The 22,144-nt window shown below is 33.5% G+C and overlaps 1 protein-coding gene across 4 annotated transcripts in view; it reads right to left on the bottom strand.

Moving 5' to 3' along the window:
* Positions 1-22,144, bottom strand: part of LOC135846006 (zinc finger protein castor homolog 1-like) — a 154,789-nt gene that overhangs the window by 32,346 nt on the left and 100,299 nt on the right. For all 4 annotated transcript variants that reach the window (XM_065364932.1, XM_065364931.1, XM_065364934.1 and 1 more), the window contains 2 exons: positions 16,021-16,220; positions 10,121-10,283 (listed from right to left, as the gene is read on the bottom strand). In XM_065364932.1, coding sequence (XP_065221004.1) covers positions 10,121-10,283; positions 16,021-16,220 — 363 coding nt within the window. The remainder of the gene's footprint in view (positions 1-10,120; positions 10,284-16,020; positions 16,221-22,144) is intronic.

Below are 22,144 nucleotides of genomic sequence, written 5' to 3'. Positions count from 1 at the left end.
TGGATATCGAGAAGGTGAAAAACGATCGAAATTTTTTAATCAAGAAAACTTTTTATATTTTCTTTTGAAAATGCCAATCGGTGAGAAAAAATGAAAAATTCGTCCATTTCAACTACGTTTTATTACACGCGAGTAGTTGGGATTCCTTAGTAGTGCTTATTTCAAGATCACTTTCGGTACATTTAGACGTGAAAAAATCCTTGAGTGCAGCGAAAAATTACACCACGTTCTCGAGTATAATATTTTTTATTGCTCGCTTTTTGCGTCAACTTTGACACTATAAAGTTTTCACTGGCATTTGCAAAACAAACGCATCAAATTTCGAAATACATACTTATGACGACAAATACGATGAACTAAATTATTCGTTTTCTTTCAATAAAATATCCGAATCAAAATGCAGCATATTTTGGGCATTTTCAAGGTATTTCGTCAATTTTCCAAAAGCTCTTTCACCTCCCCCCTAAGAAAAAATAATTATTTTTATTCAAAATTGATCGCAATTTGCGACATTCCCGACAAGACACCAAATATTTTACTTTAAAATTTACTTTAATTAAAATTAAGTTCTAAAGGGTACAATTTTTTTATGGGTCTCGTTAACATACCAGTTTTGACTTTAACGTTTGCTGAACAAATATTTCCGTTACTGCTAATATGAAGCTGATCAACTACACCTAATCTCCATTTTCCTCTCAAAACGTCCTCTTCTATTAATACAGGCTCTCCAACACTTGGTACTCGACAAACAGCGTTTCTTAGAATATAATTATCCTTTTTGCATAAATTGGATAAGTAATCTTTATACTTACCAAATAGACCAAAACAATTGTAAAACCCTTTTAGATGGATTCCAAAGGTTTGCTAATTCGGATCTCGTATTAACAACACCCAATTCGTTGTTGACTGAAATGTGACTTCGATTACAAATAAAATGAGCTGGAGTGATGATATCTTCAAGATCACCAGAAACATCCCACTTGACAAGAGATTCGCCGTTTAAGCCGAAATGCCGGTTGATTTTTGTAAATTTGCCGTTTAATAGGCGCTCAAAGATGACAGTAAATTTGCCGTAGAAAAAATGCCGGTTAGAAAAAGCTACTTTTTATAAAAACAGCCATTTAAACAGACGTTTTTGACCAGCGAATGGCAGAATTTTTTATTTGCCGAACTGTTGGTTCTCACAAATCAGCTGTTTTTTATTCACCGATTATAGTGCACATGCACAATGGGTATTCACAACTTCTTTTTAAAAAATTGAATAAAAGTACGAAATGTGGTATATGTATACTGCTTGAAAACAGAAATATTCTCTTTGCAATGATAGCTGCGTGGTTAGAGCATTGGATCGTCAAGCGGGAGTCCTGGGTTCAATCGCCGCTTGGGCTAGAATTTTTTTGTAGATTTCAGGTTTTTATTCAGCGATTTAATGCATATGTAGGTATTTAAACAGCAGCCGATTTTTTCCTGGCATTTTTTTAATGGTAAATTTAAGCCACGGACATGAGTCGAGCGCGAGCGCGAGTGGCAAACAAGTCATGAAAAACTCAAAAACGCTTGCGCTTGTGCTCGCGCTCGACGGCTCGAGTTATGTCCGTGGCTTTACTGTCATATTTGAACCGGCTTTTTCACTGGCTTTTTTTATCGGCGAATCTATTGTCAAGTGGGCATATGGGAGCAGTCTCGAGTTTAATACATTTTCGATTTCTTTTAACGTTGTTCTTAAATTTTCAAAATTAATCATGCCAGGAACTGATTTTTTAATACATTTCTTCACTGACAGAATCAAATGCTGGTAGACACCTCCCATCCAAGGAGCATTTTCAGGAATAAAGTTCCATTCAATATTATTTTCGAGTAGGAAGGAAACAAATTTGTTGTTCTTTCTTAAATTTTCTCTCTAGATGTGATTGATGAAAGATTAAAATTTTTTAAATTGTGCGGCGTTATCAGAAATGATCTTTTTTGGCATGTTTCTCTCAGCAATAAAACAACAAAAAACGATTAAGAAATCTGTAGCTTTCATTCTCGACAAGTTCCAAATGAATAGCTCAGACAGTTGAACAGGTGAAAATAACAACAAAGAATTTCTTTACATTTCCACAACATTTCGCATATAAAGGACCAAAGTAATCGACACCAACATAAGTAAAAGCAAAAGGAATAACTTTTGAGACTCATTTGGTAGGAAAAGGAGGAAGATCAGGAATGATAAACGGACCACCATCGACTCGTCTGCAATTAAGGGTTCGTTCAACACTTCCATGACAGCTTGTCTACTGTTTTTGATCCAATATTCAGGACAAATTATTGATAAAACATGAGAGACTCCCACATGGAAGTATTTAATGTGAATATTCATAATCATTTTTTTTTTTTTACAAAATCATGGTCTCTTGGTAAAAGTTTTGGGAATTTGCGATCATAACTTAACGTTTTTGAGTTTTGAAAATGTAAAAACAACTCTTTCAAAATTATATTTCAAATTCTCAAATACTGTGGCAACATCCCCTCAAACTGAGGACATTTTCCAATCAATTGACATCAAAAACTACCTACTCAAAATCTGTATGTACCTATTCTACCTATCTTGATACCTATTTCCTATTTCACAGGCATTGAATTTTTAAATTCGACCAATAAATAATTTTTATTCATTTTTTCCTAAATATTTTGGAATTTATTCAACTGCAAATAACCTCCACCTAAATTTTCTCACAGGTACCAACATTTCACCTGCACATAATCACCACCGATCACGTCCGATGACGACGAAGACGCAATTATAAAATGGAAATAGCCGAATTATTTCGCGTAATAATTTACTCGAAACGAATTGAAAAAAAAGGAGGAAAAAAAATCGAAGGTTATTTAAATTTACTATCGGGCGAATTTCGTCGGAAAATTAAATTTATCGTCAAAATACGTGATCGAAATAGCGGCCAGGTTTGGCGAAAATGGCGCAAAACAGGGTAAAACTCTCGATTGTAGTTTTACGAGTAAATAGCGCCGAAAGCTCGTAGTAAATAAGCGTCGGTCGAATAGACTCGTAAACGACATTACTCGTTTCAATCTCTTTTTTTTTTGACCACTCGGTAAATAATTTTCATCCACAGAGTGGTTCCTAAAACCGTACTAATTTCTTTGGCTGACCAAAACAAACTCTAGCGTGAAATATGCTCGCCAACACAGGGAACCCTTTCGATGCACCATTAGGTCAATATACTACGTACGTTCGTAGACACACGTAACCTTGAACTTTAACGCATCCAACGACCTTGAACTTGTCATTAGAATAAGCTTGTCCAGCGCAACTTTATGAGGCTTCGTTGTGTATGAAAAAAAAGTCATTCTAACGATTCGAAAAAAATCCCAACCTTTCCAACGTTGTACAATACTTCGCACATGTCCCTTTACGAATCGGCGCACATATTACCCACACATCTCACGCATTCTCCATCAACAAACGAGCAGCGATGAAGGAAGAGAGGTATCACTGCACATACATGAATCTCGAATGTAAATATTAAAACACATGGACTCTATTGTACATTGCCTACGTAGTATCAGAAAGAGAAAGAGAAAGATGGAGAACGTACGCACACAGCAACATGAACACACACTGTAAATGTAATCGTTCGCACAAGCACGTACTTTGCAGCAAATTTAGAATCATTTTAACGTTTTATAAAATACAGAATGAAAGTTACAGATTCATTACATAAATATCAGAGAACTTCATATGTACGGTGACAAGTCATTTATACTAATCTAAATTTATTAGTCGAGGAGTTTATGCAATAAAAACGTAAATTGGCTGGCATGGTAATGTTTATCGGGTAAAGTGAGGCAGAAGGACAAATAATCTGTATCAATGTTAACATCACGTATATTGTAGCCGTCGGCCAGAGAAAAATAAATAAATTTCATATTTCGATCAATTTTCGATCAACATCGCGACTAAAAGACCCTCGACATTATTCAACTTACTATTTCCGGCTGTTTGTGACTATAAATAGGGTATCCTGCTACGAGATGAGGTTTTGTGATCGGAATATTTCATTCGAGATGGATGAAAAAGGTGTAGGTGTGGGTGGGTGTTTGCATTGATTGATTTTTAATCGATCGTTTGAGGTTTTTCAGGAATTGATCGAAGGTTGAGTCGAATTCCAATGAAGGGATCGAACTGACAAATCTGTATACAAAAAATTGTCAAAAATTGGAAAGAAATCGTACCAGCTCCATATTTTTATGGTCCTTGGGTATTACTTCTTCCTCCTCATGACGTGTTGAAAAGGAAATTGATTAAATTAACCCAGCAGAAAATGATAGGATTTGATCAGGTCTGAACAGATCTATAATCCGATCAAAGCTTTCTGAGCTGAATAAATCCGGTCAGATCAGCCTAAACACACTCATCATTTGATCTGATCAGAATTGACTAATAGATGCCTAAGGTCAGATTAAATTTGACCCAGGGAATATTCGGACCTGATCTGATCTAATTAAGTCTAGTTAATCATTTCATTCATTTCCCACTGAGAATCGACAATCTGCCGTCGACTCGACTCTCCTCTCTCTGCAAAATGAAAAACTTTCCAACTCCAAGTTTCGAACTTTTTCGTGAATTTAAAAAAAATCAAGATTTTAGGGCTCGTATTCAACTTTTTGCAAAAAAAATAACTTTAGTAGCCAAAAAAAGCCCAAAAAGTAACCAAAGAAGTCTCAAGACATGAGCAAAGAATTTTAATATAGAAAAAAATCAACAAAAGCCAGAACGAAAACATTGCAATTAAAAATTTAAAAATGTAAACAAAAAACAAAAAAACGAAACAATACACACTCCAATTAAAATCTAAATTTACAACTTTTTGGTAATAATGCAAGACGATTTGGCAATTTTTGATATGGAAGTGAGAATTTTTGGTATTTTTAGATGAAAAAGAGAGGTTTATTCTTAGTGATTTTGTAAAAAGCGATATTTGTCAATTTTTGAAAAAAGCAAGACTTTTGGTCTTACAAGTTTTGTCAAAAAAGTAAAACTTTTTTTGCTGCAAATTTTCTGGTAAAAAAGTGACTTTTTTGAAAATTGTTGACAAAAAGCGAGACTCTCTCAATTACAGAAAAAAAACAAATTTGGCAATTTTTGGCAACAAAGCGAGAATTTGTGGTAACTTTTTAAAAAAAGTGAGATTGGAATTTTGTCAAGCAAACGACAATTTTTAGCAATTTTTGGCAAGAAACAACACTTTTTTTAAATGAGTGATGATGACGAAAAAGAAGCTTGAATATGAACCTAGCTTTTATGCTAAAACATGAAATTATTGTGGAATCATTTTGGATAAAAAATAATTACTTCATTAGGCACAAAACGCAAATATTTCATATTTTTATTCAATAATGCTATCATTTTTAGGCACATTTTTTAATTTTTTCTGCTCATGAAAATGTCTTGCTGTTTTTATGAAGAAGAAAACATGGGCCCAAGTCGTTGGAAATAATGTTGGATAGGTACTTTAAATTATAGTCAAAGAAGTTGGAATTGGAAATGAATATCCAATCCGGGGGGGGGGGGGGGGATTGGGTCTTATCAGATCAGGAAAATGACAATTTAATATAATTACGAGCAGATGTGATCAGATTTGATGAGATCTGCACTTCAATTCCAACTTTATATACCTACCTAATACTTTTTTTCAAAAAGCCAGAATTTTTAGCAATTTTTGACAAAAAAAACGAGACTTGGTTTTTTGACAACTTCCGATATTTTGAGGATGGAAATTATTTAGTTACCCGTTTTAAAACAGATTAAAATTCACCCCGACCCCCTCCAGCCACCAGAATCCACATCAACCCCCTTTTTTTTACAATGATCATCATTTTTACAAAACAAAAAACGAATTTTCATTGTAATTTACGAGTTATGATAATTCTTTTAGAATTCTGTTTCAGTATTTCATAGTTTATTTATTATTTCATCGCGATAGATGCTTTTCAGTTGATGGGGGGGGGAGGTGATTCTAAAAAAAAGAATGACAATTTTTGATGTTTAATCTTGTTAACATAATTATTGCTTTTGCAAAAAATTAAGAATTACTTAAAAATTGAAAAAAATGAGCTCATTGAAATCTTGAAATGCCAAAAAATTTATTCATTCATTTTGTTTTTGGGTAGGTGAAGAGTGGAGAGGTAGAAGAAGGGAACGGGAAGGGGTAGGGTAGTTTAGGTAGTCATTTTTTTCCTTGACGAATCGTTTTGTCGAGTAAGTAAGTATTAAAATATGTATGTAGGTATCTAGAAAATTTTACTGAGAAAAGCTCTAGGTATCGCTGGTCAAATAATTTCTATAGATATATATGGGGGGGGGGGGATTTACTTACGATAGATGAGGCATTAGGTACCTAATACTTAATATTTTTAATTTTCTTCAGCAGGTGAACCATTAGAATAAATTCGAGACTGTATTTCTTTTAAAAAAATAGGTAACATAATAAAGTATAAGAACAAACTATACCTTAATGCCTACAAAATGAAAACGTAGGCGAGCCTTTCAATACGCACAAGTTGGCTTTCTCCTCAATCCTCGTACCTATACAGACGAAATAATAACAATAAAACAAAACTCCCAAAAAAAAAATACACCCTGGATTTTTTTCCATTTTTGATGGTTTTAATTAATGGCCAGTTTATTTGGAAAAATGGAACCTGCCACCAAATGGTCATATTAGTGGGTTTTGGTCCTATACAGATATGCTAAACTGTTACAATAATATTAACACGCGATCTCACAGTAATAATACCAACGACGACGTACGGATACGAATATTTATGTTTCGAAAGAACTGATTCGGTTAATTCTTTCGGTAAACAAATTATACAGTAGGTACTTTTCACATTTCGTCAATTTAACGTTTTTCAGATTTCTCGAATTTAATTTATAATGACCGGTGAAAATATTTACAACGTAGAGCCGGTATTATTACATAGTAGCACGCGACACAGGACCGTTTTCACCGCCTTCCCGTCCCATCCATCCAGGTCCAACTCCAACAACTCATACCCATTGCGAGGTGAGCGCAGGTAGAGGTACTATATAAAACGTCATGGACCACTAATCTGGTCGTCGTATAAATTTCCTAGCGTATAGCTATGATAAAAGCCATACACACGATGCCGGAAAAAAACGGGGGCGCGTTAAAAGGTGCTTTTTTTTACGACGAATGAAGAAAAATTTACATATTTATAGGAGCACGACTCGAAGCGGAAATTATCGAGTTTTCGACAAATTTAACATCGCGTACACAAGTTCATTTGTATAAATGTATAATGAAAATTTTTTTTCGCTGATTGACGTGCTCTTGCTCGATTTTGCTCGCCATTCGGCGGTTATATCGTTTTATCACTAGTTTAAATCTGTATTCGTAGTAATACATAATAAAAAAAAAAGTAGCGAGAATGGCATTAAAAAAAAAAAATGATTATGAATGCGTCTCTTCGACAGTTTGACAAGATAAAAATATACTTAGTTGACTAGGTAGGTAGGTATTGATATCATTAGACGCAACAAAGTAGAGTCTGGTTGTAAAGATTTGATAATTCTTCGTTTTTTGCAAATCTCTGTTTCAATATACTTGATGCAAAAAAAGTCTCGCAATAAAATCGTGTTGAGTCTTCGCGATACGTAGAATTTTAATACTTTAGGTATACTTAGTCTATATCAGCAATTTTCACAATTCAAAGGAAATACCGATTAACCTAGGTCTCCACATTCGTAAGTAAAGCACATATTATACAATGTATGGTCTACATCACTTCCATACAATCTGCTGTATATTATGGTCGTGGGTCATGACTCAAGAATGTGATGATAGCATTTTTATTGGTCATGTTGATGGATAAATGACGTAACTCATTAGAGGATTTATTTATAATAATCCTACGTGAAAAAGAAATTAGAAATAAGAGAAATATGCTTTCGTCTGATTTTTTTCGATCTTTATTGCGTGTAATTAAAATTCGGAAAATTGCAGATGTCTCAAATTATGATAAATGGTTAGAAATAGTCGAAAATTCACACCTTCTGCTGAAGTTTTGAAATTCTGAAGAGATCAAAAATTGTACTGGAGGCTTCAAAATCACCAGAAATGGTGAAATTTTGGTTCGAGAGAGCAAATCCTTTTTCCAAACTCCTTTTAAATAAATATGAAGCAGCGCAAACCAATCAAGTTTTTTTTTTATCGATAGAAAATGAACCGAATTTGAACGTTCCAAAATTCGACAAAAATCTAAAAATGAAAATTCATCATCTCTGGAACTTGACGCAATGGTGTATTTTCCACACTCCAAATATTCTGATCTTCAACAGCTCTCTTTACTTCGCATCGCTAAAGGGTCATCCTACGTTAATTCGACCTAGGAGAGGTGAGGGTGGGTGGGGGTCGGCGATTTATTCGAAATTTTTCCTGTGGAAAGACCATTTGAAGAGATGACCAATGACGCAAATCGCAGCCCTCTAGCCCTTTTTTAAAGGCTGTTAGGGGGTGTCAAAGTTTTCAGTGGACTTGAAATATCATCCATTTCAGCAGTGGATTACTCGATAACCGCGATACCTACTAAAATGAAACTTTGTCCAATAGTTAGGGATTTTGAAAGGCTTTTTGGTGATATCATAAAAATCAGTGTTGCCAATTTTTTTCGTACAAAAAATTAGCTCAAAAAGTTTCAAAACGTAGTTTTCATATCGTTCCGACTCTCAAAAATTCTGAAAAAAATGTATTATGAACAATTTTTCATGCAGAACAACATATTAAAAAATTGGGATGGTAACATGTTGCAAAGTTGATTTTAAAAAATTTAAAGTTTGCGAAAAAATGCGATTTTTTGATTTAAAATGTGAAAAAAAGTTTTGATATAGTTGAAGTTGACTCATTAGACCCCTATTTTTACGTATCTATTGAGAAAGTTGAAAAAACCCTTTCACTCGATGAAATAAACTCATCACAAAAAAATAAAAATTAAAAAAAAATTCAAAAAGTGAACGAATATCAATTTTTTTGCTATGAGTGTGATTTTTATCAACTTTTTCGTAAAATATGCCAGAAAGAGGTCAAAATAAGGCAACTGATAAATGTAAACTTTTTTTGATGTTTGGAATTGAAAATTGAATTTTTTCGAATTTTGATTTTCTTGTGATGAAAACTTTTTGACACCCCCTGGCAGCCTTCAAAAAAGGGCTAGAGGGCTGCGATTTACGCCATCGGTCATCCCTTCAGAAGGTCTTTCCACAGGAAAAATTGAAAAAAATTGCCAACCCCCCTTACCACTTCTTGATCGAATTGACGCGGAATAGCTCTAAAATCAACTTTCATTATTAAAAACTTTTCACGACTTGAAAAAAAAAATTGCAATGAATTGCAAAGAGATTCTAAAAATTGAGAAAATGTCCGTCAAAAAATAAAATACAATCGTAAACAACACGAAAACCCAGCCAAGAAACATCATTTCTACGTATAAGTGAGCAATAATTTACACCATCCTAAGGCTAAAAAAACGAGTAAAATCAAATGAAAAACGATACGAGGCCGATGCTTATAAGCTCTAATTTCTCAATAGCCAGAGCATTTTTCAACGGCATATATTACACAAGTACGATACAATGCCTGGCAGAAGGTTGATTTTTTTCAGAATTGGAACAGAATCGGTTTTATTTATAGTATTGTATCGAATCGAGCTGAGATTCAGTTTAACGAATTGAACTGCAAAGTATGCCGATTATTTGTGGTTAATTTGGTTGAAATTGCACAACAGCTACCTATACGTAGCTTTTGCACGGCCGACGACGGCCATGTAGCACATTTCTGTCGATGCGTTTTTTTAACCTGGTTAAAATATACATATACGTATATCGTATAAGTTCCCCTCTACCTTCTTACCCATCTTGCCATATACACTTGCACTATACTCTGCTACGTTTCTAGCATTTTTAAAACGTTTAAAAAATCTCGCACGAAATTCGAAATATTTTCGACGCGAACGAGCCAACGAGCGTTCGAGAAACGTTCCAAAAAAAAATTAAATTCCGCGATGAGGCGTGATTTAAAAATAAAATCATTATCTTTACCTGAATTACTGTTATTGCTGTTTTCGGTATGTAAGCTAGGCGACAATCTCGAAGGCGTTATTGTTACACATGGTTTCCCATCGTTCATACTGTTCGTTTTTGGCTGCTGATCTTTCATCGAACTCAAGGCTAAAATTGCGGCCACATTTTGAGGTAGGATTGTCTATACATAGAGCAAAAACAAAACAAACAATAACCATATGTACAACGAGCAATATTATACCGAAAAAAAAACGCTATTAATTTCTGGGTAACGTTTCATATATACCCAACGAATAAATTATTATCTACATCGAGAATACATATATCGAATGCGATACCTAAAATACCTACATTTATGTAAATATTGTACTACGTGAGATCAAAACGAATAAATATACACCAGTATAGGTACCTAGTGGACAATGGTTTTGTGGAAAACTCATATAGCGAACTGGCATATTTGAAAGGTTAATTTTAAAACAAAAATCCGGTTCAAAGATGCGCTTTCTCTGGGCTAATGTGCGAAATTTCTTTCTGCTTCTCTTTACCTCTTAAGTCGTAAAAAAATAAAATCTATTTAGACTCGATTTAAATTTCATAAAAATTCTTAAGACTAGCTACAACATACACTTAGATAGAGCGATACTTAGGTTATATGAATAATCAAACAAAATTCACGTACAATGAGTCAATATTTTGACAGTATAAAATAGCCATCTAAAGCCAAGTCCATCTTGAAAATAATCACGAACGTAAATCCGCGATGACCTTTTCAAGTATAGGTAGGAAGAGGCGCTGGACTGAGGAATCACCCCAAGCTAGGAGGACACGTTCTGTTCGAATCCAATTGTTATTTCATCATATTATAATATTCTTATAATATATTAATATGTGAATTCTGCAACGTGATTTCAAGATCTAATATGGATATTTTATTGACCACCAACAATAAGTTGACGATGGTGTCAGAGAAGACGACGAGGTGTACCTAGGATTCTTTTGCTCTCCGATGACTAATATTTACAGATATCTATTTCAAGTTTCGGTACACACAGCAGAATTAGTAGGTAATGTACGCATATACACTCTGGTGGAATGCATAAATAAAATCCAGTTTAAGATGAACAGAGAGACAGAAATAGAGAGAGAGAGAGAGAGAGAGAGAGAGAAAAAAGAAAGACAACACAGAGGACTTTATGGAACCGGAATCGTAGTATACAGTACAATATACTTATATCTGGCTTCAAAATATTTGGTTTTTCAACAATGAGAAAATGAAACATAATAATACGACGGAATTTCGGATAAAATTTCGTGAACTGAATTCATGATTCGGTCTTTATTTATTTTTATAATATGAAAGAAAGAGAACCACACACATAATACGTAGATACGTAAGTTAAGTACTTAAATATACGAGATGGTATTTTTTGCCTCAATTCTCTCTCCTCTTTTATAAGGCAATTAACGCGAAAATATGTTGCTCGAATTTGGTGAGAAAATTTATTAATAAAATACGACTATCAAGTTAATTCGCCAGAAATTAGATATTGCCATGAGACTAGTAGGGGAATGTTCTGCAAAATGTCCTTTCTATTTAGAAGCTATTAAATTTTCGCCACGATTTACACCAGCGGAACAATACCATTTACGTCATTGGATGTTTAAAAAAAATTACCACCGTTTTCCTGATAATATTTAGCGAGAATATGGTCGCGATGGTGTTTTTTTTTTACACGTATTGCGTATTTTTAACTTTTTCAGTGTATCTACCTACCTACCTAGCTACGTAGTAGATGGTATTTGGATTAGGTCGAATAAATTGAAATATACCATAAAACAACATACAGTCGATAATTAGACCATACTAGCGACTGAACTGGCTCACTGTATAGTTTCAATAGTACATATAAGGTGGAGTATCCGACCACAAAAATTAACGTCGCGTTACGCTTCTGTAAGTTTCCTAAATTATGTTCGGTGTAAAAAGAAGAAATAATCAAGTCAGATACCTATTGCGTTTAAATTTCCATTTCCGATACCCTGCCTGTTGCCTGTGGAGTAGGTAGGTATTAGATAGATCTGTATTGAATTTCTTGTTTTAGCCAAGCATATACGAATACAGTAGGCCTCGAAAATTATGACTTTCGAATCGACGAAAGATAATTGAAAATAGCAAAGTACCTACCTAATTCTAATCGTGTTTGATTACATTTTCATGGGCGTTTTCAAAAATTGTAGGACTATTTTTTACTGCAGCGAGGTGTCTAGAAAATCTTCATCAAGTCCACTTTTTGATTTTTTTTTGGTAGGTAGGTACTCTGATTTTTAGTCTTATCACATTGACATTTTTTGAGAATTTCTCAAGAACTGATTGGGCACCACTAATAATTTTGAAAAAATCCATTGGATACTTGAGGTCAATCAACAAAAAAATTGAAGATACAGAAATAGGCTATCCTGAGAAAATCACACGAGCTTTTTCTATGATTAATTTTTTGGAGGAGAGGAGAGGGAATCACGGCTAAATTTTGAGAGAGCCAGAGGCGAATATTTCATTAACCACCTATGCCAATGCAGTTTATTGTGTCAAGATGGAAAATGCTGCATCAGATGCTGAAGGGAATGGAAGTTACAGCTTATCTATATACAACATGAGATGATAGAGCTATAGGTACTCCAAAAAGTAAAACTAATCACAAGCAAAGAGCTTAAGCTAAGTACACGAAAGTGCAGCCAAAGCCAAAATAATGGTCACTGACTGCAATGGCTACTTGCCCCAAAGAAGTGTGTGCTGGATGATCTTAAAAAGGCTGACAAATTTTTCTATGTACCTATCTCTAGGCTCCTTTATAGAGACTTGCACTGGATCAACTGACAAAATAAGGTCTATGATAGAACAACAGGTGCAGGAGAGAGGGGAAAGCGAGAAAGTCTCCCCAGGACTCAGATTTCTTGGAAGATTAGCTTAAGACCAGCCAGGGTTAAAAACCATGTTTTCATAAAAAATGCCCAGCAAAAATCAGCCAAGGTGTCTACCAAAATTTGATATGTACCTATTCAAAAATCACAACTTTTCGCGACATTTTTTTGCGATCTTTTTTCGCGACCTTTTCCGGAGAATTTTCGCGACATTTTTTTGCAACCTTTTTCCGAAGAATTTTCGATATTTTTTCGCCACCTTTTTCCGGAGAATTTTCGCTATATTTTTTCGCGACCTTTTCCGGAGAATTTTCGCGACATTTTTTTGCGACCTTTTTCCGATGAATTTTCGCGATATTTTTTCGCGACCTTTTTCCGGAGAATTTTTGCTATATTTTTTCACGACCTTTTTTCAGAGAATTTTTGCGATATTTTTTTCGCGACCTTTTTCCAAAGAATTTTTGCGACATTTTTTCGCGACCTTTTTCCGGAGAATTTTCGCGACTTTTTTTCAGTACCCCCCCCCATTTTTTTAACGAAAAAAAAATGGATTTCCAAAAAAACTGACACTTTTTAGGTGGAGGGAGGGGATGGAGGGGGGCAACGCTATATTCTCTTCAGCGTTTAAATCGTGTCATCCAAATTTTCGCGATCTTTTCCTTTTCCTTTCCTATCAACTTGACTTTCTTCAGTTTTAAAACTTTAATTTCTTCGAATGTTCTTTTTCTAGACATTTCAACCGCTAATTTTTCTTCTTGTTTACCTACGTTTTAATTCATCTTTGCTCTTTTTAGATGCAAGCCTGAATACAACGCTTTTTTTTGCGAGAAGTTTTATTTTTTCACTTTGAAACTTTAAAAGATGAATGATATTTTTAAAGAAATTTCGATTTTCAAAATGAAAATAACACAAAACTAAAACTGAACTCTGAAGGGAAGGGAAAATAAATTTTTAAAAAGAGTCACATTGATGCCAAAATGAGAAATCTATAGTCCCTCTGGAGAGTTCACAGCTCACTCTTGATCTTGAGGTAAGTATATGGTTCTTATAATCGGAGTCACAGCTTTTGAAAACATAGTTGGATACCCATATCACGTTCATCAATACTTTAAAAAAATGTCACCATCCCTCCACCCTCCTCATATACCTACCTATACCATGCCAATAAAGCTCACGTTACAATACCAATACATTTCCTCCACAATTTGGTTCGAATGAAAAATAAAACTTCGATCCAAAAATGGCATAACCACGAGAGAGGATCTGCAAAAGTGCAGACCTATACAGCAACAATAAACCTCTATCCTGAAATAGACATCTCGAGTCCATTCACCGTTAACCGGATAAAATGGCGAAAATTTATCTTCGCACACAGGCAAGCAAGCAGGATGACAGTAGGGTGCAGTATCAGAAAATCGAAATCTCAAACCAAATCGCAATCACGTCGAGCATACATATGATTGACCATGAAACAATCGTCATATGTTTTAAATATGATTACCACGTATTGGAATGTGGAATTTCATACGTTGGTTCATTGACGAAAGGCGGGAAAAAACTCGAGCCCATCCAATAATCATAATAAAGACACGCCGGTAACCACTTTGCCCTAATGCCAAAACCCAATAATAATAACAATAATATAATATTAACGACATCGGTTTCTATTGTGTGCAAATTAAGACGTCTCTTCTCTACCTCTATGTTGTCGTCGTTTCGTGGTAGAAAGTTTACAAAACCTACTTCGCGTCCGTCGTTCGCCGTTTTCCTTTTACTCTTTTTTTTTTCTTCCTTTTTTAATTTATTTCTTCAAACCTTACTCGATGCCTCCCCTTCGCGTCCTCTCGCCGATCTTTAACACTCATTAATGTCTGAGTGATTATCGAATAAGCTCACAAAAGAAGGGAAAAACGCATTTAACTCGTTCGGACGCAATATGGGTGTGCTCGAAGCGATATTGTACACAATGCTTTATAACATTTTATTATTATAGTATAGAGTGACGAAGAGAGAGAGATAGAAAGGAGCGATGTATTATAAAAAAAAAAAAGACCCAGAGAGTGAGAAAGAGCACGCGCGCATAAGCACACCAAAGTACGTACACATTTCTTCAAATGGAATTCCTAACAGTTTGTTTGTTATCTGAATATTAATCGATGTCACTTGAAATGAATTCGAAGTTATACCACCTTTTACCTGGCTGGATATTTGCTATAGCCTCTCTGTGACACATTTAGTCTTAAAGCTTACTATAGCTATAGAGAGCTCTAATACGCATAGGTACATACGTATAAGTATCTAGGTAGGTAGGCAGCTAGGTCTGGTACTAAATGCGCAATCTGCTAGACAACAAATTAACGTCCGCGTGATAATTGATTTAAGGCGGCAATAAGATATGCTGTACAGTGTACACTGTACAGCGAAACACGAAACCAAAAACAATTGAAATATAAACAGCTGTACAATAGGTGCATATGGTTGAACGATATTTTAATCGTTGTCCAGTTTGAAAATGGCATAAAACGTTTGACCGCCGACGGCTCTTTTTGACCTTTTTTTTTTTTTACCCTAACTAGTAAACTATACCTATACCTAGCTTTTAAAGGTAAAGTACCTAAACGTGAATTCGAGTACATAAACTAATTTTTTTATGTTTTTTGACGTTGACGTACTTGGAGACCCATACTTAGGCTTATGTGTAGTTCTGTTATGTACTCGGGTTATGGTAAATTAAAATACAGTATTATAAATATTTTTCACTCGTTTTGATCTCTATTACACCTAATACCCATAACTCGGATACCTATGGGTTTTTTTATGATGTAAAGTCTCTAACTCTAAGTACATATAAGTATTGGTTAGAAAAAAAATGAACATATAAATTTACAGATGGAAAAACTATACGAAGAGGGAGTGAGGGGGTAGAAGGGTGACTGTAAGATATTATCTATACATATACTACAGACAACAAGTATTGTTAGGTATTAGATACTCACATCAGATGATGAGAAAATTGATGACTGAGTTCGCACGTTCGTCTGCTTTGAAAATGATAAATCAGCTTTTTTTGAACTAGGTGTGCCAATGGGATTCAATGTCATTGCGAGACCTTTCAACGAATGTGTTTGAGGCGAGCGAGGAGGTGTCGGTGGTTCGGATTTCGGATTGTGGCGGATTTGCGATTCTAATATTTTACCTGAAAATTAAACAAATTTATATCAAAATTATGCTCGAGAGTTTGAACATAAATTACTCAACTACATATGTTCAAATAATTATTATGGAAACTAAATTTAATATTTCGAATACTCGAAGGTGGCACATGCCAGGATGATCTCAGCCCATCCCATTTCCAAGGCCTATAAGGAGAAGGAGAGAAGAAGCACGCGTGATTTTAAAGGGATGGAATTTCTGAATGGGTTTTGTCAGCCTTTAGTAACTGATTTTAGGGAGAGCAAGAAGAGGTAAGGGAGGGGGATACTAGATTATGAGAATTTTCAATCAGATTTCTTGATGGACACGATAGAAAATAAACATGAATTTGGAAAACTCATTTTTTTCAAATGTTAGCTGAAATTACAACTTTAACTCACGAAGAGAAATATATTTGTTTTTTATATTTTTATTTGTTCGAGTAAATTTTCTCTCTTTCTTCGAAGATTTTACCAACTTACTTTATTTCTGAAGCAAAATGTTCATTGTCTTTCAAATAAAATACGAAGCGAATGATCATCAACTGATAGATCGATCGATCAATAAAACTACAATTTTAAGGAAGTCGTAAATACCTACTTAATTGTATTTGTGTAATTTTCAAAATCATTTTTCAAGTCAATTTAATCTTTTTTTTCAGCGAAGCTCTCAACGAGTATAGGTATTATTTTTGTTACTCGAAAATGTGAAAAACTCAAATTCGTGGAACTTTTGAAACCCCTCTTTCATCTTGAATTTGAAATTGGCAATTCATGAGAAAAAGACAAGTTTTGATTTTTGGAGCCCTAAAAAATGAAAAAAAAAAAAAATACATTCTTGGAACTTTTCAACATCTTCTTCCCCCTCTTAGAATTTAAAATAATTTTAATAATTGATGAAAAAAGTAGATACAAATTTTGATTTTTTAGAGCCTCAAAAAAAGCAAATTTTTGGTATTTTTTGATCTTTTGGAATTTTTGAACACCCTCTTCTATTTTTTCAAATTTGAAATACCTAATGACGGTAATGACTAAAAAAACAAATTTCGATGTTTGGAATCCTAAAATTAAAAAAAAACACATTCTTGGAATTTTTGAACACCCACTTCCTCCTGTTGGAATTTAAAATAATTCATTGAGAAAAGGACAAATTTGGATTTATGAAGCCCCAAAATATGAAAAAAAATACGTTTCTTTTTTAACATCTTCTTCCTCCTCTTAGAATTTGAAATAATTTTTATAATTCATGAAAAAAGTATACAAATTTTGATTTTTTGGAGCCCTAAAATTTTTTTAAACATGGTATATTTTAACCTCCTGAAATTTTTGAACATCCTACTCTATTTTTTCAAAATTTTAAATAATTAACGAGTAAAAAAAAAAACAAATTTTGATTTTGGGAACCCTAAAATTAAAAAAAAAAACACATTCTCAGAATTTTTGAACACCCACTTCCTCCTCTTAGAATTTATAATAATTCACGAGAAAAGGACAAATTTTGATTCTTAAGGGCTCAAAATGAAAAAAACACAATTTTTTGTATTTTCTGGACCTCTTTTCCCAATTTTTTCAATTAAATCATTCGCTTTACAACACGGGTTAAATTGGATCCGGAAACTTGTTTGATCTGTTTGCATTCGATTGTGTCCAAAAAAGACCATATTCGATCTAAACATGGATAAAAAAATTGATCTCGCCATTTTTGGATTGTATCGAATCTGATCAGGCAAATCTTAGATTTAATATGATTTCGTAGATCCATCAATCTAATCTGGATAAGTAAATATTTTTTTAAAAACTTGAAATAATGTGAATCCGCAATAATTGGATCTAAAACTTTTTTTCTCCGTATGAGCAAAACTTAAATTTAAACTTTTGTCCAAAAATTCAAATCACCTAATTAATTATCAACTTATTAAGTAATTAATAATGGAGTCAAATTGAAATACGTATTTCATCCAAATCCGAAGAATTTATATTTAAATTTCAATTTTGAAAAAATATTTATGTATTACAGATTGATTCAAAAATCAATCGTTTTCAATCAAGTTAAATACTTTAGACTTTCGACTTCCACCACGCGAATAATCACATTCCTTCAATTAATCGAATTACTGATTTTACAAAATAGAAAAAATATGATAAAGGTAAACGATCCAAAAAATGATTAGATATCTATATCTAAAAATTGATTCATCAGAAATTGATAACATTTTCGTTCTTTTCTGAGAGTTGATAATCATACGATAATCAATTCTTTGTATCGACTTACTTGTCGGTTTTTGCAATGAATTTTTTACCGACATTATTTACTTACTTAAATTTTTAATTCAATTCTTCGTAAAATCAAATTATAGTGAATAGGTAGGTAAATTTCAACAATGATTGATAAGTAGAGTTCCGTTGAATTTTCTTCGCGAAAAAAATGAATCATCGTATGGTCGATTTCTAATCAAAGATCGAATAATTTAAATTATTATTCGACCAATACTTAAATTTTTTTTAGAAAATTGAAATCCTCGCGCCATTTTGTAAAACATTTTCTACGAATATTGACTGGAAATTCCTTTTTATATTTTTTGCAAAATAGACACCCAATACAAGATTAACATAGTTAAATTATTAGCAACCACCAAAATCATACACCATCCCATCGTTTTATGACCTAAAAAAAAATCATACACACATTTTTTTCATTTACTAAAAAACACTCACATATATTTACACGCGATGTTAAACAATACCTTCCATTAGCACATCCTCTGTACGAAAAAAAAATCTCACACCAATCCATCATTTCCTCCAACACGAAATCTCTCGCACATAGTTCGCAATTTCCATCCAATCAACCCGCCCAATTTTCACTCTTTCCTCTGCTCCTATAGTCCACATATATAATAATAAAACTGCAGCCTTCTTATACTAGGTACATATAATATAGGCTAGGCAAAAAATTCACCCAACAATACCTCGCGAGCTCGCTTACAGGGACAGGCAGAGAAGGCGAGACGAGGCGCGACGCGGCAAACACCAAACACACGACAAAAATATTGAAAACCGGAAATAGGAGCGTAACCGATAATCCGTATTTATACGCGAAAGGGTTATATTTCCTTCTTTTAAATTTTGCCTAAATCAAACAATCGCTCGATCAGATTATATTTGAGAAAATAACGCAGTATCAAAGAGTTTCCAAATTGTATTAGGTTTTTGTCGCACTATCACAATAGATTTTCATTTTGAAAAAAAAAAAAAAAAAGAACGCGCAGAAAGAAAGGAACGCGTATAGCACTTAGGAAGTAGGATATTACGCTTGTCATTCTATTCATCATCGATCAGTCATACCCGTTCGGATTGCGGCTCAAAGTATTTTTAAGCATTAAAACACACGAAAAAAAAGGGGTTTGATTGATGCGAAAAACGATTTAACCGAATTAGAATACTACCAAAGTGGGTAAGAAGTACGTACCGTTTGTTTGAAATTTTCCAACCCTGGATGTGGTGCTCAGATGGTAGAAAAAATTCATCTTTTTTTGCTACACAGTATACCTTTGTATCTCGACTGAAGTGAAAATTTTTTTCACCAAAATATTTCAAACGTGTGAACTACACCATAGGTACGCATAGATAGAGATACAAATACATACTGCGTACTATATATACCTACGATTGTCACTGTTTTAATCATCGAATCATTTTTTTTGTTACCATTAATGTACGTACGTAGGTACATAGAATTATTTTTACCCGATGGTGTTATTTTTAAAACCCCAAAACACGTGTTCAAATACAATATTCGTATTTTATTACACCGAATTATGGCGTATTTTTCGATATTCCTATAAATTTTCGACAACGTAGTATCATCTACAGTGTTTGTATACAAGCAAATCACCTCCCTATGTGCGATCTGATCGAATGAAAGGTACCAATCCTCGGTATCAACAGTATACTTTATCATAGCCAAACATGTCGAACACTTGTTTTAATAATTTTTTTATAATTTTAAGCGGTTTTACGTGTATTTATACAATTGGACCATCTAACCATTAACAGCTAACTGCGGTGTGGATCTCGGTGCAAATTTTGTACACGTAGGTAAGCCCTGCTAATTCGATACTCGCGATGAACTAAAAATAATATTTGTCGAGGCAAAAAAACGAAAATAAGAGCAATTTTTAATCGAAAATAGAATCTTTTTTTTCAACGAAAATGCCATTTTTTTGGAGATCTTTTGTTCAAGTTTATCTGAATTATGAAGATAAGGGAAAAAAAGAGAAGTAACATTTCCCTATCAGCCACAGAAATTAACTGAAGTGTCTTCCGAATCAATTCAAAATTAATCACAAATTCCTGAATTTTTGTTGATTGCTTCAGGATAATTCACAAATGTGAAAAATGTATTTCAGGAAGTAATGGGTACCTATATATAGTTTTTTAAAATCGCAAATTTTCAACCAATCGTGCATTCCTTCTTGAAGAACAAAATCATGATCCTCTGGCAACCTTGCTTTAAATAAGAAATTATCAACATTTTTGTAATGTTGCTTAAATTTTGAAAGAGTCGTTTTTTGAGGACTATACAAGTTGGGATTTTCCACGCAATAAGGATATCTCATGGCAGTGTTGGGATATCTTAGAAACGGAATTTCCCATTCGGGAACTCGTAATTTCCCATTTTTTCCCACTTTTCAAATTCCTCTTTTCCTCGCGTTTTTTTGAAAAATTTTTGAATCATCTTAGAATGAATGATGAAACGAAACGTTTCAAATATTAAAAAAAAAAAAAATCATCAAACAAACAAGACTAAAATCTAAAGCCAAAAGTTTCTTCCATCCGTGGGAAAATATGGCCAAGAATACAAAACCAAAGATCAAAAAAATAAAAATGTAAGGAAAACATGAAATTAAAATTTTTTTTGAATGGATTTTCATATTTCCCAAATTTTTCCCATACTTTGCGTTTTTGACTGAATTTTCCATTTTTTCCCTTTTTTCCAAAGCTTCCATTTTTCACGTCAAAATCTTCCATAATATGGGGAATTTCCCACGATATCCCAACACTGTCCCATGGCATCAAAGATACTAATGTTTCAACTTCCCCTCTCCTATTTCATCTCAAGTAGGTGTTTCAACGCTCAAAATCCTCCTCAACGTTTTAAAATTTTTTTTAAAAAATTAGAAAATTAGAAATGTTTTCGACTGAAATAATTATCATCTACTGCATAATTTTTTTACCCAAAAAATCATCCCTTTTCACTGGGAACCATCATATATTTCTGAATTAAAAAAAAAATCAAAATTTGCTCACTATTTTTTAAAAAATGTGAAAATTTGAAAAATCATTGAAGAGTGATATTCCAAAACTCGCTTTGTCCATTTTCACAACTTTTCAGGAAAGAGGAAAAACAGTTTCCCTTTAAACGGGTAAATTGGCTTTTTAGGCGAGTTTAGCACTCTATTTGGGTGGATTTATGATGTAGAAGTGTAGGTATATACTTCATCCACTAAATACTGCTGAAAAAATTTCAATAAAAATGGATAAAGCGCGTTTTGGAAGATTATTTTTTTTTTAATTTTTAGTGAATTGGCTATTAAGGTGAGTTTAACACCTCATTTTGGTAAGTTGATGATGTATGAATGTGAGTTACTACTTCATCTACCAGGTACTGCTGAAAAACGCATTTCGATAAAAATGGACAAAGCGAGTTTTGGAATATCACTCTTCTATTTAACATTTTTTTGAAATGGGAAGGAGAAGAAATCGGGACAGAGAGGAGAGCAGGGAAGATATATCTTCAGAGAGGGGGAGGTTAAAGCATTGAAGTACATAGGTACATATTTAAATAGAAAGTCCTTTCAGTCAAAATCGATCAAAATTTATTTTTCAATCATGATGAAAATTTACTCATAAATTTAAAAGCGTGAAA

The sequence above is a fragment of the Planococcus citri genome, chromosome 4, assembly GCF_950023065.1.
Source record: "Planococcus citri chromosome 4, ihPlaCitr1.1, whole genome shotgun sequence".
NCBI classification, from domain to species: domain Eukaryota; kingdom Metazoa; phylum Arthropoda; class Insecta; order Hemiptera; family Pseudococcidae; genus Planococcus; species Planococcus citri.
Note: the sequence above shows the minus strand (reverse complement) of the source record. Positions and strands in the feature narration are given on the sequence as shown.